This window comes from Thermobia domestica, chromosome 2 (genome assembly GCF_964235325.1).
Source record: "Thermobia domestica chromosome 2, izTheDome1.hap1.1, whole genome shotgun sequence".
Taxonomy (NCBI): Eukaryota; Metazoa; Arthropoda; class Insecta; order Zygentoma; family Lepismatidae; genus Thermobia; species Thermobia domestica.
In genome coordinates, this window is record NC_137455.1 from 382,632,709 (window position 1) to 382,651,943 (window position 19,235).

General features: G+C 30.7%; 1 protein-coding gene across 4 annotated transcripts in view; it reads right to left on the reverse strand.

The window, feature by feature from the left end:
- Window positions 1-2,376: 2,376 nt before the first annotated feature.
- The window catches only part of Abd-B (Homeobox protein abdominal B), a 154,835-nt gene continuing 137,976 nt past the window's right edge, over window positions 2,377-19,235 (reverse strand). For 3 of the 4 annotated variants that reach the window (XM_081749456.1, XM_081749454.1, XM_081749455.1), the window contains one exon: window positions 2,377-17,989. In XM_081749456.1, coding sequence (XP_081605582.1) covers window positions 17,598-17,989 — 392 coding nt within the window. In that variant the 3' untranslated portion in view covers window positions 2,377-17,597. The remainder of the gene's footprint in view (window positions 17,990-19,235) is intronic. The other variant, XM_081749457.1, reaches the window with a different exon arrangement.

The window sequence follows — 19,235 nt, forward strand, 5'->3', positions numbered from 1 at the left end:
CAATTTGGATGATTGCTCTTCGTCTCCAGGCATGTATCGATTTGGATGATTGCTCTTCGTCTCCAGGCATGTATCGATTTGGATGATTGCTCTTCGTCTCCAGGCATGTATCGATTTAGATCGTGCATTGGTGAACCATGCCATGGAGAACAGAGATTAAAATTATTGTAAGGAAAGATATGAGAGTAATGTGTTTATACGGTATCCAATTTTATGTTCAAGTTATGTTGCTAGTTTCTTTATGGCAGTTTTTGAAATATCACATACATAATTATGGGACACCCTGTGGAGCAATTTAGGTAAAAAGGAAATAATAATAATAAAATAAAGGAAATAAATTCTTTTTAGTAAAGAAGATCGCTTTATTTACAATACATTGATAAACACACCCTGTGCACAGTATGCAAATTAAAGCACACATACTCACTCACACAAACATACACACACGCACACACACGCTCTTTAACAAACATCACTCAACGCACATGCATGCTCCGATCATTGAACACACAACCCCAAAAAACAATGTTTGTAAAACACATACAATTGGGCACATGACATATATTCTTTGTTTATAACGCAACAACAGAACACAACAATACAAAGTAATTTTACATGGCAGGGATAACGCGGGTCTTCGATCCCCAGTTTTGAAAGACTCGTTCATTTTATTTCATTCTATTTTTCATCTTTTGTATTCTTACATATACATATATATATTAAAACATAATTCAGGTAGCAAAGAACTCGTGTGGTGGTATTTTGGTTTTTACGGACATATTATGGTTTCTGTCAAATGAATTATATAAATTCAGTCAAAAGAAAGTTATAATTTTTTAAAGGTAGAAATTTCATAATACTGTGAATTGAAAAGTCTTAACACTTTCCGGGCAAAAAGATATTATATCTTTTCATCAAATATTCAACTAGGATTCAGTTAGTCCAAATCAACTATAATAAATCAAAACTTGTTGGATATCTCACAATATTGATAATCATTATGATTTAATTTTAATACTAGTTTCCAAATTGTGACTATTTTTGACACTCAGGAGGTCCTTGGCTATTTTATTTATATATTTCTGAAGACAGCATTATGTTATCTTGCATTAAATTCACATTTTTTTAAAGTCATAATATAACAACCGTATTCCCCTCATATACTCTACCTACCATTTAACATGATTTTACATCATTTGTTTCATTTTTCCCTTATCTTTCAGGTTTCAATAAAGAAAAGAATCGATTAACTTTACTATAAGAAGGTACTTGCATCATTTATTTGATTTTTGTATATTCGTGAACAAAATTATATGTAAGTTTATTTTTATACATTTTTTGGTTCCATCTTCGGAAATAATCTGATTTTTGTATCGCTAATATGTAGAGATTATAAATATGTAATTTTTAACCGTTGCTACCAGTACTGCATTTTACAGTGTCATAGTCATTCATTGTTGTTTCTGATACTTGCAACACGGTTGTCATTTTGCATTAGAAAACGTGGATTTCAATCCTTTAAGAGACCTAATCACTGCGAAATTGAAATACCGCTACTTTTACAGTAATTATGTGATATCTTCAAATAGATAGAAGATAATCGGAATGTGGAACAAGAGCGCGCTAGACAGTATTATTTTGCATGATATATCGTTATAACGAGTCACCTAGTAGCTTTCTGTTTGCAGCCATTTAGAAACGCGAAGATAAAAATGCCGATTTTCTAAATGGCTGGAAATGGAAAGCAGATAAGTGAGTCGTGATAACGGTATCTCATATAAAATAATACTTTCTAGTGAGCTCTTGTTCCACTTTTCGATTATCTTTTATCTATTTGAAGATATCACATAATTACTGTAAAATTAGCGGTATTTTAATTTCGCCATGATGGAGCCTCTACACAACCGTTACATGTACGGACTTGCTCAAGATAACGTTGGTTACCCACCTTCTTTTTAAATGTCACTTCAAGCAAACTGTATGCATGAAGTTTTTAATACTTCGACTTAAAACATGAAAAAACTGAATTAGTCAATAAAAAAAGCATTCACGTCTGTTTGACTTAATTGCTTGTATGGAATAGATTACAGGGCTTTTCAAAGACAAGTGAATCGATTTATTGCAACTAGATTGTATATGTATTTTCGCATTTGACTGAAATCCCTTAATTTTTTTTCCTAGTAATTGAAGATCATATTAAAATCTGGGAATACGGTTAAGCTTGTTACTTTAAAAGTTGACGAACGACTAACCAGCTAGTATATTGAAATACACCAGTACTTCCTAAGTGTCAAAAAATTTCTTTCTGCGTATAACTGAATTTGCTTTACATGAAAGTTGTCCTGTTAAGAAGTCAAACTCCATTCAACACATACCTTTAAAAAAAAAAATCATAATCAAAGAAAAGATTTTTTCTCATTTCGTGTCAATTAGATATATCTTATATCCAAATCAAATCTAAAATATAACGGCACTAATTTCTTCGTATAACCATATTTGAATTAAAGTTTGAATTAATCATTTTTGTGATGTAAAAAAAAGTTGCTTGAATACATTATTTGTCTGCAGAATATTGTTTCTAGATTTTTTTTTTTAATTTTCGAAAAAAGAAAAGTTACAAAACATTTTTCCTTTTAAATATATAGAGAAATTGCTGGAAGATATTAAAATGGTATTGCACATTATTCATATATATTTTTTTCGTACTTATTTAACTATACATTAAACAGTCTCTCATTGCCATGTCAGATTTTCAAAAAAGATGACATTTTTTCTTAATTATTTCGAAATATTTGACAAAAAAAATCTCGATAGGCTATACATGACTATATATAGATATATTTTATTTACTTATTTATATATATATATAAAGTTCATATTTATATATATATGTACACAAATATTCGAGTACAAACACACACACACACACTAACATACTTTTACAAGGGTATCAATGTTGAAATTAAGTATGTTCCGTTGCCCTTTACATACAATATGTACTCGCCAATTGCTTGCACATTTGAAACCGTTGCCTTCATAAACTGGTCACAACACAGCATGCGGAGTAGCAACCGCACATATATAAATCTTAATCCTTTTCTTTTGAAAAATAATTGACTAAGATATAATCAACATACAATATCCGAAGCGATAAGTGTTAAATTTTATTGTCAAATGCAATTTAGTACAAAAATTTTCTTGTTCGGCTGATTTAAGTGCTCAATATTTGTAATAAGAAAAAATGAACTAAGAGAGAAGATAGGGACCAGATTTGTCCAAGATTTCCGAAGCTATCAATTTAATTTACATTGGTAGCTTTAGTTGGGAAATATTAATCCTTATAATACGATATATCTTTTTTTTAAAAAAAAAAAGTGTGTCGTTTCGAATATTAACAATTTACCATTTATTTTATTGTTTCATGTTCGAAGGTTTAACTTTGCCCCTTTAATACGCACCTATATGGGAAAGGATTTACTTACCGATAGATCGAAATGGGATACTCATAGAATACACTCGCGTACACAGAAACATCGAACATTCTCATTCTCTTAAATACGTTTATAGCTGATTTCGCTTTAAATGTTAATTTACCTCCACTACTTTTGCGATTAAATTAATAGTATAACGTCGCCTTATTTTTGTTATTTTTTAATTGTAAATACAGGCCGCTAAATTGTAAAGGTTAAAGCACATAATTGGTAGTAATCAGTAAGCTAGTGGCGGACCTAGCCTGGGGCCGGGGGGACCAGGCTCTCCAGTTATCTGAATCGCAAAAATAATCTATTATTTATATATTTTTGAAAGTGTATATACCTATTATAATCTTGGTTTTGAACCCCCCTCCATTTTTACCTTTTAGATCCGCCTCTGCAGCAAGGTAAGCTTGTTGTAATTTTACGATGTGACTTTTCTTTCCACAAAACAATAATACCTGAATGGGATATATCAGGGGCGTTATTTGGGGATAAAGGGGGCAACTATTCTTATGAGTTCGAGAAACACATGTTTTTAATACATTGTAAATTAATATACTAATAAAAGCGTGAAACTCTTACCTTGGTTTGGCAATCTTACCCGCCCCTAGAACTGGGATAATATATCGTTTTAATTAAAATAAAAAGATATATGTGAAACAATATCTAAGAGCAAAATGATGTAATAGTTAACGGAGACGAAAAAGCATATTCAGAAATCGAACTCAAATTTACCCTATATAATTTTATGATACAAGTATATATTTTCGTTTGTGGGCAAACGTCACGACACGAGTGAAATAACATTTATAAATTCTTGTATTTTAACTTCCCTTTGTTTTCAGAAAGTTTTCAACGTGAATTTTGCAATACAATCACAATTTGCAAATGTCAAAGTGTAAATAAGGTTATAAAATACTTAGCAACAGACAATAGAACTATTTGTACTTGTCCAATCTAGTTTTTTTTTCCTTTTTTTTTTTTAGAAAAATTCTGTTTATATGAACAGAATAAATTCCTTAGTTGTAACTTTTGTAAATTCAGAAAGGTAAATTTTAATTACAAATGAAGCTTCAAAAACTGTATGTTTATTATGAAAAAATTTAAATTTATTTGCCTATAATTTTTACGCGGTTATTACTCCGCACTCTGTGAATCATCTTCATCACCAAAACTTCATAATTACAAAACAAGAGAAAACGCAAAAAAAAAAAAAAAAATACTATGAAAAATAATATCTGTCAATATAATAGTTATATGTATGGTTATATATCTTATACCAATTCATTTTCCAATCATGTATGGGGATTCAAAACAACACAATAAAAAGTAAAAACTTATTTCTACTTAGCACGCAAGAAAGAAATAACTTAGAAAATCCGATTACAAAACAAACGTACAATTATAGTTAACACAACTCACACTGCGCGCGCTTTCATCTGTAGAATACATCACACTAATAGCATATACACTATAGGATTATATATATATATATCTTATTCTATGTGATGTTTGCTTAATATTTGAATACCGATATTCGATTATTAAGTATAACATGCAAAGTACAAAATATAAATTATGTTAAACTACTGCCTACACTGTTTTGTACAGCTTGCAGATGGACATACTGATCAATACTTGTAATATGTGAAGTGTTTCAATTTGAAAATATGCTTGGAATCATAGAACGAAACTAGGATTATAAAGTTCTTTTAGTCGCACGTGTGTTGGCAACACTATATTACTAAATATTATTACATATTCTAAAATGATGAAGTTTTAAGTACATATGTTTTCCAGTTTTCATTATTTAAAGGCTAAGTACAAATGTATACATAAGCTTTTTTACACACTTGTTGCAAGAATGTATCTCGTACAATGTCTCATCAGACCAAAACAATTATAGACCTATTGAAAATCAGCTTTTAGATTTAATAAAATTACATTCAGATAAATTTCAATTTATTAAGTTTATTTCGTAAATTTGATATTACTATGTATAAAAATTGTGCTACCAGCACTTTGAAATAAAGAAAATAACTTTTTTCTTTTTGAAAAAGTGAGTTGAAAACAAAAACTGTAGTTTCAGAAATTACTTTCAGTGGCGGACCTATCCCGGGGCTGGGAGGCCTACGCCCCCCAGTTTTTGAGTGACAAAAATAATTTAAGATATTTATATATATTTTTGAAAGTTTATAGTAGACCTATCATAGTCTGAGTTCTGGCTGCCCCCCCCCCCCAGTTTTTATCTTTTAGATCCACCATTAATCATTTCAATTTTTAAAACATGTTTAGCATCACAAAATGGTATGTTTGGATTTCTCGAATCGAACTATTACTTGGATTCAAACATTAAACACCGTATATTTGAAAGATTAAGCATTAAATTGCAACAAAAAATTATAACAAATTTAGAAAAACAAAATTTCACTAACATTTTTTTTCTCGAGAATTGCTAATAATTAGAATTTGTTATTAATATCTTTATCATAATCTGTCCCGTCCTTCCGCAGAGAAGTACTGAATCCATGACTGGATTTTGTAATAATTACTATTACAGAAATATAAAATTACATTTATGATTCCAAGCTTCCAAATTCAAACACTTCACAAAATTATTTAAACTTGTTACAACATAGTTCAGTACAATTGATCTCATTAAGGTTTACACTTTTTTTCAGATTACTACATAATAGATGATCTATTATTTAACCAAGCTACCAACACAATACTGAAATACTTGCTATACAAACGAGTATTTTAATTCAAAAGAGAAATATAACTTTCATTATTTTTGTGACCTTACAATATCATAAGCAAATAACAAGAAACCATGTACATACCAATGTACTATATATAATATATAGTTTTTTTGTAACAAATATAGCAAATGAAAATACAAGTACGTATAGACAGTAAGGCATGACTGGTTCCACTTTGTGTTGACGAAAGAAGACAGTTTTTCATTATATATTTATCTTATCGAATAAGATAAATTAAAAATTTTCAAGTTGTTAAAACCAATTCGTTTATTTAACCGTGTGTAATTTACAAAATTCATGATTGAAACCTTTTTTCTAAATTAGATAATATCCTAACTTCAAATAATATCGATAGTTATCTACAATATTTCAGGTCAATAAACGTCACACTAACGTAATCTTAAAATATATCGAAATAAAAATAACAAAACGGAAAAAAATAGTCGAACCAAATGACCAACGCTAAACACCATCAACATTTATGAACAAAAGTAAATGGTTTGAAACATACTTAATTCCGAATAGTTTGAATCTTGTAGATGCAAACAATTGTAAACACAATTAGCAAATTTTGATTGGAAAATTTTTGGTTTTAACGCTTAACATACCACATGTGAAGAAAATTAACGAGAGATCATAACAAGTTTCTTAAAACGTAACAGTTCAAAATATTAAATCTTGTTTTAATTTCAAAATAATTGTTGATCTAATATTATTAATTCAAGAATAGCCGCTGTTACTGTCTTAATAGACAACCCTAAGCGGTATGTTATTTTAAATTGGGTACACAAATAACAATCAGACGTAAATAGCCAAATCAAACAGTAAACACATCCAACAATCTAACACAATTAAACATTATTAAATTTAATCCATAATTGAAAACTAAATTTTAACTGAAAAAAAGTTTGATTGGATTTCAACGTAACTTCTCAGCACCACGGCTATACGAGATGAAACCGAAAGCTTGAAGTGGGATTTCAACCAATCCTTAGACTTGTTTTTGAAGCAAGTATTCCTACCGGGAAGTGAATCCTGCACCACATGCATGTTAGCTACTTAGTGACGAGCAGGTATCTGACTGATTATTCCATTATTGTAACCAAAAATTCATATAGAGCATAATGATTAAGATTTTTTGAAGTGACTAAGAAAGATTTATGTTTGAAGAATTTAAAATTCTTCATGACGATTGAAAACTCTACTTAAAAGTGAATGTATTATACTGTATTTGCTAATTAAGAAAAAAGTAATTTTTCTAGAGAAAAAAATCAAATAATGCGTACCTATCAATCATAGGTACAAGAAAATGTTCCCAAAAGAAATGTTCTAGAGTCATCAAAACATCCACGCAAATCATAAAACTACAATAATAATACGTCGTGATTGAAATATCTTAATATATATATATATATTAAAAATGTAATTTGTCCGAATTTGGCTTTTAATGACGGAAAGAAAAATCAAAATATGATTCAAAAATTGTCCATTCACAATACTGCCTTCTTTAGTTTTCCACAGAGTAAAACCATATATTTTAAAAATTACATTGCACAATATTTAAAGAACGTTAGTCTAGGACCTTTACATTTTTTTTTTCAGATAAAGACAAGAAGCATTAACATATAACTCATGCAATCTCTTTTTCAAAGAAGTAACTAAAATGTTTAGTGACGATGTTTTTTCTAATCGTCAACAAAAATTTTTTTTCAATAATTTTACATCATGAAAAACATGAAACTTATGAAACTTACAAACAACTTTTCACTCACAGTGAAATGTCAAATCAAATGTGGCCACAAAATCAAACAGAAACAGTTGGGAACCAATTTATATTAAAATTTGTTTAAACTCTTTTAAAAGAAAATTATGTATTTTGTATTTTGTCTTGGAAACATCTACAAAAAAAGTGACACATTTTCGGTTACAATATTTGCCTTTTAAAAAAATGTGTTTATAGTATTTGCAACAAAATAACTCTTACTTTATGAACACATTATTTGATTGCATTCACACACACATTCATACGCGCGCGCCATCTCACCCATACATCTAACACTTTTTTTTTCATGATTTCTGTTTTATCTAAATCGTGCATGCGAGAATCCTTTTCCCGTTGGTAATACACTTTTTATGTTTTTAGTTACGTTTGACATTAGACGTGAATTATCAACACATTCTTCGTGATACACGTGGGAATTACTGTAACGTAAAATAAAACTGTATTTTGTTACGTTTCGCCAATACGTGAAAATTACTACTTCGTAATGAACCACACAGAAGCTAACTCGAAGACAGACTAGTGGCGTAAGCAGCCTTTTAAGATTGGGGAATCAAAAAATTGCCAATTTACTAATAGTTTTACTGTTAATGAAACTTTATTAAAATATTAAGAAATTTATCAAACAGAAAATTACTACTTTACTAATAGTTTTACGGTTAATGAAACTTTACTAAAATATTAAGAGGTATTCAAACCCAGAAATTTGTCAATTTATTAATAGTTTTACGGTTAATGAAACTTTATTAAAATGTTAAGAAATTTATCAAACCCAGAAAATTACTAATTTACTAATAGTTTTATGGTTAATGAAACTTTACTAAAATATTAAGAGATTTATCGAACCCACATTAGTACAGTTGAACTAGGTTTAAATCAATATAAACAATATCTACGATTAAGCTAAGCTGCCACAATTATGAAAGAAAATATGCCACTGACTAAAAGCTTATGCTGTGTGTGGTTATTTAAAAGAGATTGTAAAATTTTCGTTTCTTAAAAGTTTCATACACGTTATAATAAACAGCGCCGTAACTTGGATTTTTTTCTTGGGGGGCAAGCATTAATACTTGTATTTGGGTCCTTTAAAAAAAAAGTTGTTTTTATAAATCTTGGGCCACTTTTTACATTTTTCTCTTACTTTTTATGGCCTCTCCGGAGCCTGTGGGTCCTCTCACACGGCAATATCTGCAGAGCTGTTAGTTACGCCTTTGGACCCGTTCCATACATGACAAATTAATTAAGGAGACGCTATTGACAAATCTCAAATCCATACGAATAAATATTATTATTATTAGGGTCCCTAATAGTAGACATCTTTACTGAAATGGGCCCACGACTCATTTTTCTTTTATTTGCCTTTTGTGTGCTGTTTTGTTTATGTAATGCAGTGAACCTGTTTGATTTTTCATTTATAATTTCATGTTCGTATCGTATGTGGAGTAAGGAAATTTTATCTTAAAATGGACCCCTTCAATCGGCGGGGAGCTTTCCTGGGGAGAGTTGCCCTCCACAAGTTACGGCCCTAATAATAAATACACTCATTGCTTACAAATATCTAAAAATATCACAAGAAAATATCTATAGACAACATATGAGTAATAGTAGAATGTTTTCGGGGTTAATGTTTTAGAGCCAGGCACTGGATTTGTTGTGGATTAATATTCGTCAGAATGTATGACATTTATTTGTACCGTATCACCAAGTATATAAGTCGTATCCCTATTTTTCTACCTATAATTTCAGACAGAATGCGTGAATAAATCTGTAGTTTACACTGAACTTTCCGGCCACTTTTCGATTTCAAGAAAAAATTCATAGACTAGAAAAATACAGGTTGTCCGTAAAGTCAAGCATTGCGAACTTTGAGGCATCAAATCTTTTCAACGATACGTGCAAATGAAATGAAATTCTCATCTAGAGATGGCCTGTTTTCTGTAGATATTTTTGAGATATAAATCATGAGGTGGGGTTTCGACGCTTGTCTTCAGGAATGTCAGAAACAGACGAAGGTGAAGATTTTTTTTTTTTTTTTGCACAAAAGCAGTTATAGCTTTTTTTTTTTTTTTTTTTTTTGGTGAACAGATGAGAATGTTAATTAGTGGACTGGGTAGCAATGTTTCGTTCTGAAACAAGAACTACACATTGACACAGAGTATAGATATTCCACAGCCGTGATAATGGTATGTCTTCTAAAAAAAGAAGAAGAAGAAGAAGTTTTTCGTTATTATGACGTAATATGGCAACACTGATAGTATCGGTGTCAACACACGTGGCTGATCCAGAACGGTCCTACAGATGGACAGTTACAAACAAACAATAATCTTGCAAATCATTCAGAAAGTCATGGCCAGACGTAAATTACTACGTTCCCTCAATATATTTTAATTTCTTCCATAGTTGAGAGGCCTTTTATTGTTGGAAGCATGCTTCTGTAGAGTAAAATTAAGTGCTCTGTACAACGCATAAAATAAAATAATAATTAAAAAATGTGAATGGATTGATTTGTAGTTATTGATTCAAATTATCTTTGGACAAAGTTTGAATATTCATATTTTAGAATTGATTCAAATATTGTAAATATTGTTGTCCCTTACAAAATACATTCAAAATAATCATTGAAAATATACAAGCTGCCATTGCTGGCGATAGTCGAGCATTTACAGTCATTTTTAATCTTGGTTTCTGTGGGCATAGACAGTTTGAAACTGTAGGGGAAAAAATTCCAAGAGTTGAGTCAAAATCTTTCAGTTTAACGTCCCACGATTATTTTCTTGAGGTTGAGGGAGTGAATGATGGACGGATTGGTGGAATAAGAAGGTGGGAGGAAACGAGAGTACGCCGAGAAAACCTATGGACACAATGTTGCACACCATAACTAGGCCAGGGGTCGAACCAAGAACCCCACTCACCAAAGGTAAGTGCTCAACCACTGAGCCAATGTCCCCTACAAGAAAGTTGAGTCAAGTACAGCATTCTAGCTACAAGTTTAGATCCGTTACCAGTGGCGGATCTAGGCCGGGGCCAGGGGGGCCTACGCCCCCAGTTTTTTTTTTTTTTTGAGTAGTTAATGTAATTTAAGGTTTTGTATATATTTTTCAAAGTTTATATTAAATTCATGGTACACCTATCATAGTCTGGGCTCTGGTCCCCCCCCCCTTGTTTTTACCTTCTAGATCCACCTCTGTCCGTTACGCCACTCAGACACTAAATGTATCTTCTAGTGTCTGAGAGGCATAAATGTGTCTTTTAGTATCAAGTACAGCATGTATGAAATACCGTATTCTCGCGTGTATAAGCCGCATTTTTCTTCACAAATTAAGATTTGTGGCTTATCTACACGAATGATCAAAAATATGTAGATCCAACAACTCACCAGCGCTTACCTAGGTATTTTTTTTACATGTGTACTTGAAGCATGAGCCATCATTGTTGTTGGGTGAACCAACGCAAAATGAACGTGTTTGTGCTAGTATAAACTTCCGTCCAAGTGTAGCAGTGGTGTTTCAATTTTTGAGTTGTTTTTACGCATCTAAGACTGAGAAATACCTTTGGAATTAGTAGATGCTTATGCGCAAAAAAGAAAACAAAATGAAGATTCGGCTTATACGTGGTGATATTATGTAAATAAATGTCACACATTATGAAGAGTAATAATCAGCCATAATTGAGGTCACTTAACCATAAAACATTAATCCGTAACCTATTAAATATAAATTACATATTTTCTAAATTTCCTTTGTGATGCTACAAGTATTTATAAACAATAGGTGTATTTATTACAACTTGTATCAAATTTTGGTGATCCGAAAATTAAGAATCTCTTTTTAATAACCACACATAGCAGAAGTTTTTAGCTAGCAGCATACTTGTCTTCATAGTTCTGATAATTTAGCTTATTTGTAAACAATATTATTGTTGATTTAAAACTTACTTACTTTAGCAAGTTGAAAGAGACATCAAGCGATCACTTGTTTCCTACGTTTTACATTAATATACAATAATCAATAAAAATCATGAAATTCCGTAAATTTGTTTTATGTCATTTGCGAAAATAATTGCCTTTTGAAGAATTTGCCTGCTTCTGTTACTTTACTTGCTATGTACATGTGTTGAAATTAAAGATCCGAGAAATACGACAAATATCATAAATTATATATGGCTTAACTAAATTTTAGTTAATTACTTATAATTACTGTTGGCAAATGGTCCTCCTATAAATTGAGAATGTGAATTTGATATATATAATCACAATAATTTCAAACCTTTTTAATTGAAGAGTTTGGAAACAATCTTATCTTTTAGTACAAGAGAATGAGGGTTTGCTTACCACGAACATACCAGGTGTGTTCAAAAAGTATCGATCCTTTGATTGGCAAAAATATGTTTAATATACTTGTATATAAAAGTAAACCAAACTCAATATAGTCTGAATAGACTTTAATATTATTATTATTATTATTATTATTATTATTATTATTATTATTATTATTATTATTATTATTATTATTATTATTATTATTATTATTATTCATAACATTAAAATGAAAGCTACCAGTACTAATAGTAGTACATATTAGATTATATTGAATGTTTTAGAAATTTTAATTTTAAAAATAGCAAATTTGTATGGTTTGTAATAAGAAAAAGTTCTCGCATCGATGAAGATAAAAAAGAAGTGAAAAATCTCCAAAGTATATTGGGATTCTTGTATTCTAATTGTTTTCATAACATCACCTTTTCTTACAAGTATGTTGTAAGTTTTCTTTTGAAGTTACAATACCATAATCATATCTGCCAATAAGTTATATAGAAGAAAACCTTACGGCACTTTCTTTTAAATCAAAATTTTAAATTCGTATTTTGTTTTTTCTATAGTCGATTGTGGAAAGAAAATGTTACCATGAAACGAAATAATCTGCAAGTCAAACTGTGATTTTCTAAAAATAAGCAACCCAACTTACTCCACCGGTTACCAACAAGCTAAATTATAATTAAGTTATTTTACAAAGTTTAAATATTAAGTGAATTTTCATTTAATATTTGCAGGCATTAAAGCCTGAGCTGCCGCCCTGCTATAATAAATTAATGTTTGAAACACAAAGACTTTAGTGTAATTATGCTTTTCTGTAACCATGTGTAGGTTGAGGTGCTTATTCTTGTAATGCAGTCACAAATATCATATTAGATCTTAAGTTTAATAGAAGTTCCTGTCCTTAATAAAGCATAACCATTATGTCTGTAAAAATAATTTCTTGTCTGAAATTTCATATTAGGGCTGGATACTGTCTTCTCATCACTCATTTTAGCTGTTTTTTTTCTAGGATACTCATAGAATAATAAGAATTTTCGTTATTTTTCTTGTTAAATATATAAGTAACGACCAGAGCCGAATTACGTTAAATTGGCCTTTTAAACTTTTCACTGTCTAGTAATGTTTTTGCCAAAAGAAATATTGAGCTTATGCCAAGAGAAATACTGAGCGAAAATACCTTTTTTTTATGAGGTAATTTAAAGAAAATGAAAATTTTGTATCTCCTAGTTCCCATATGCCTTGCGGCTACCTATTTTTATTTTTAAGTAAATTTATAGATGGCAGAACAGTAATGGAATTAATGAAGAAGAAAATATGTTCAGACACTTAAGAGGCCCCATCACAGCGAAATTAAAATATCGTTAATTTTACAGTAATTATGTATTATTTTCAAATAGATAGAAGATAATCGAAATGTGGAGCTAGACAATATTATTTTGCATGAGGTTGCGTTATCACGAGTCACCTAGTAGCTTTCCGTTTGCAGCCATTTATAAACGTGAAATAAATGCTGACTTTCTACATGGCTCGAAATCGAAAGCAGATAAGTGAGTGGTGATAACGGTATCTTATGTAAAATAATATTGTAGTGCGAGCTCATGTTCCACTTTTTGATTATCTTTTATCTATTTGAAGATATCACATAATTACTTTAAAATTAACGGTATTTTAATTTCACCGTGATGGGACTCCTTAACAAAATTGTGAGACAGAGAAACAGTACCGAGCTTTAAATATGATTATCCCTGATATTTTAAAAATGAAACATAATTAGAATCAATTTGTACTTATTTCACAAGTTTTGCAACAATATTATTTATAACATTAATTTAGAACAAATACCAAAACTAATATTTAAATGAATAGACAAATTGAAAATCCGACGCAAACGATGCCAATTGTTTAAAAGAAATATTTTTTTAAAAAAATAGAAATTTCCCTCCACGTCACTAGTACAATACAGTAGAATTTTATAAGAGACTTATTTATTATTTATTCTGGAAAGATATGGTAGTCTAGCTAGGAACACCGAATGCACAACAGGGCATATATATATGTATATATTTATATATATATTGTATGTATATTGTAGTATATATATATATATTATTTATATATCATACGTTTTCTCCTTATAAATCCACTTTTTTAACTTTTAATGTATGCATAACGACATCACTCAGACTCAAGCTTAGAACAATTTCTTCTACTTTTTCATTAATAAATTCTAAAAACGATTTGAGATTTCTTTTTTCAAAAAGTATTCTATATTACATACCAGAGTTATATTGTAAATTGAGTTTAATTGTATAAGAATAATTTAGTATAGTTGACCATTAATAGAGGGCTCATTTAAGAGTATGTCAAATTTTGCTTCTAAAAATTTTGTTCTGCACTTCACGTAGCTCATATCTCATGGTTTTAATTTAAAAAAAATATTTGCTTTCCAGAAACAGAAATTACTAAATATTTTGTTGAATTTGCAGTAATTACCAAAAAATATTATTATAACCTTCTCTCACTACAGTAACAGGAGCATTGTTGAATATATGTGAAAACGAATGTCCTTCCGTTTTACATTGAAAAGCAACAAATAATATTCTGTATTTGTGACGAAAGAAAGTTAAGCAAACGTGAAAATTATCTATTTTTCTAGCGCAATTTTAACAATTGTTTATTAATTAAATACAATTGGAAACATTTTTGACTGAATTTAAATCAAATCCAAAAGGTATAAAAACCTAAGGATTAATTATTGTTTCAAATATTTGAAAAAAAAAATAAAATTTTGTTCAAGTTGACTGTAGTTGAAATAAGAGAGAAAACAACATCATAAAGTTTTCTAAGTAAGTATTTTTAAAACAGTGTACACTTTTTACATTTACTGTTTGTGGTCATTAAGAATTTGTTAAAATTTAGCTCTGATTTTGAGATTTTCTTGTAAAAAAAAAATTTTACAATATGATGATGTAAGTACGACCCACATTACAATAACCCACGCACGCTTAAAAAAAAACATTCATTCTCCTGTCAGTTAAGATCCGGTATGTACAGACAATTACTCAATTGTAGAATTTATTATATTATTATTAATAATTATTATTATTATCATAATTGTGAGAGCTGTATAGTAACTAAAGGACTCAATTTTTCGTTTCATTTCTTTCCTTTTGACAATATATTTTTTTACGTTTATTTTTGAATTTATTGACTGTTGCCAGGCGAAAGGAAAGCAACAACAATTTCTTTTTTACAAAAATGTTATTTAATTTTATTTGTATATTCAGATGATCTTTAAAGTGGAAATTCATCCAATCAGACATTCAAACTATCACTCAATAATACACATTAATGTTGGGATTTCCTTTCGTCTGTTGAAAAAAAAATGATTTTCTTTTCACTTTGTAAAACTGTTTTGTTTACCTTTGTTTATCTTTGTTTACCAACTACAAAAACACACACTACAATCGCTTTTTAAACCTTAAAATTTTACCAACATATTTTTCACATTTCCATTATCATCTTAACCTTTGGTGCTTTTTCATATTCCAACGAAAAAAATACTTACTTTACATAATTACTTAACAGTTTCTTGAACTTCCTTTGCACTGCATGCACTATTATTGATCCTGTCTTTTTCCATTGTTGCACAAAAAAAAAAAAAAAAAACATTGTTTTCATTTTTGCGTTCTCTTGCATCTACTAAACCTTCCAACGCCAGCAACTTAACACATTTCAGTTCAGAACGCGATGTTTTTTTTTTCTTTTCAAAAACTATCTTTGGCAGGTGTTACGGAAATTGGATCTACTCTGTGACGAAGTTTATGTTTATTTTTTTTCTTTAAAGGATTGTTGTAGGACACACGCACAAGATGGTCCAACAACCGGAGATCTTAACGAACACACGATAGTTATGCACAGAATATTCACCACTTTCAACAGCAACCGCCTAGAAACTAACTCCTGTCTTTCCACCACAATTGTGAACTTTATTTCGATCAATTCTTTTATTTTCTTTCGTTTCTCGCACATTTGCACGGAACAATACGTTTGAAGTTCTTGTATTCACAAAAAATGTAAGTTTCAAGAAGAATTTTTATTTATTTACTTCTAGAAGCACTGTTTGCCCTGTTTACTTATGTTTCATTTTGTTGAAGCTTGTTTGGTAAAAGACTGATGACAAAATATGAGGGAAAATAGAAAAAATGTAGAGAGAATATTGAGACAGATTATAAAGAGTGAAAGAAATGATAGAGAGAGCGCGCACTTCACTTGATTTTCATTTTCTTCTTAAATTACGTAGAAAGTACTTTTCAAACATGTTTCAACACTTAATGTTTAAATTTCGTTAACTTTGAACGTTTATGTTTCAGTTGTTTGTAATGTTTCACTTTGTAAAGCATGGACGTGCTTCGTGTTTCATTTTTTTTTTTTTTTCAAAAGAGAAAATAAATGTTTACAAGTACTGTATATAATAGATTTGACTACACCGAACGAACACTCAGTCACAAAAGAAAATCCTGCACTATATATATTTTTTCGTATTATCATTATTTGCACAAGAATAACACTGCTTCAGGGTGTTTTTGCAAGGAAAAAGGGATAACTCAGTCCGTAATGGCTGTCTGTACAAGATTCTATATGACTTTCACTTAAATTGTCCATAAAATTAAAAGATACATATTTTGTTTCAAAATACTTTTAGTTCATAATTTGACACTTTTCATGACTTTGGGGTTTCAAAAATTGTTCTTGTTTTGCAAAATTGTTGGTATTACTTGGAGTGAACAATTTTTGAAAGCACAAATGTTTTTGTTACTTTGTAACTTTGCAGCAAATATTAGCAGCAATCCAATAATAATAATAATAATAAATAGTCATGTGCGATACTATTGTTGGGTGTTACAACAATTAAGTTATCCATTGTTGTACTTTTTCTTAGCTGCTGTTTACGTTTCGTTTTTTTTTTCTTTTCTTTTGCTGCTCTTTTCAAACTATTAACTTGATATATTGCTCTGAGGGTGTTTGTTTTTGACATACTAGCTTTTCGATTAAGCTAGTGGGCATTTCGTTCATGGCACGGGTTATATGATTACTTTTATTTTTATTTAATCGAAATTGATGGTGATTTTGTTTTTGTTTCCCCATATTATTTTGTTTACCTCACAATTCTGAGGCATGGGGCAACACCATCGATTATTCACTTTTTATGTGGCGATCCCGTGCCCATGATGCCCCATAACACCCCCAGAGAACCCCAAAGGTCACTGTTTCACCGTGCCATTGGTCGCCGCAGCGTGGTTCTGAGGAGCTACCACAGCCCCCGGTTGACTGGCATCTTGATGGTGTTGGTGTGCCTGCGCCTGACTATTCTGTTGTGTTTGTTGCTGTGCCTGGCGTTGGCTGTTCTTTTTGTTCTTCATGCGCCGATTTTGAAACCAAATTTTGACCTGACGTTCCGTAAGATTGAGGTTCCTCGCTAGCTCCCACCTTTTTTGTTTTGACACGTAAGCGTTGAACAAAAATTCCTTCTCCAGTTCGAGGGTTTGGAATTTGGAGTATGGCTTGCGTTTCTTCCGCACCGTAACGTTGCCGGTCCATTCCAAAGGGTTTGTGCCGATGGCGCCTGCAAAAAACGAAGAAGAACCCCACATCACTGACACCAATAGATGGCTGATACCGCCCAAATTTAATGCTCATTGTTGCATTTTGTAAACAAAATACAAACACAGATATACACATACACAAACATTAATAAACAGAAATAAATCAAGTGAAACTTATGTTTAACATATCTAGGATTGTCAAAAGCTAAAAATGTGGTTCGAATCCCATATTAAATCTGAATATCTAATTAAATGAACTTACTTATCATGGAGTTCTATTCAAGTCTATTAATTAGAACCAAACATATTAGGTCCAGAATGAAGTTAAAGGGGGTGTAAGCTTTTTGATTCGAATATAGCACTAATTATATATGGGAAGAGAATAGTTAAGCATAGTTTTGACTAGAGAAGGGGCAAAATTTTATCCCCTTTTGGCAAAATTTAATTGTTAAAAGTGCATGTTAATTTTACCATATTGCCTATTTTCTCTTCTAGGTAGAAAAAAAAGTTTGGATTTTTGCCTCATTTAGAATAATACAGAGGGTTCGATTCTCGGTAGGGGCACTCACGAAAAAGTGTAAAAGCTACTTTAGTCTAGCCATCCTGAGCCATGTTTTCATTGGTTTTCCACATTCATACCAGGCAAATGCTGGTGATGGTACCTGGCATATAGGTCCAAGGCTACTTCCTTACTTCCCCTTCCTCGAATAATATAATCGCCAAGAGACGTCATCCCTCATATGTGACGGGCTAACACGGTAATAGATGCCGAAATTCCTAATGCTAATCCGAACAAAAGCTCAAAACTATTCGAGTTATGACTCCCACCACTGATTTTACTGTTCTCATAAACTTGAACTGAATTGCACACTTCCTTTAATTTGTTTGTATCTAAGTAGTGTATATATGCATAATACGAAACCTTTAATTATTAACTAAACAAATATGAATTAAAAACAGGAAAAATAACTAACATTTTCTCAAGCTCTACTCGATTTGTCCTTCCACTTTATCTATGTGACGTCAATATGCTTACACACATGACGCAATGCTTTGTGCAAAGTAATCAAACAATGCGAAAATGAGTTATCAAGTGAAATTTTAGCTGTTATAACATATGCAGCATTGTCTTGCTCACACCGGCGCGGCGCAGCGTAAGCTAAAACTTATCAAATTCATTTAACGTTAATTCTTCTCTATTTAAAAAGTAGGTGGAAGAGATTGAACGTTGTACAGTCGTCAGCAAAAGAATGTTCCAAGCCCTAAATAGCTTACTTCGTCAACAGCTCTCAAATG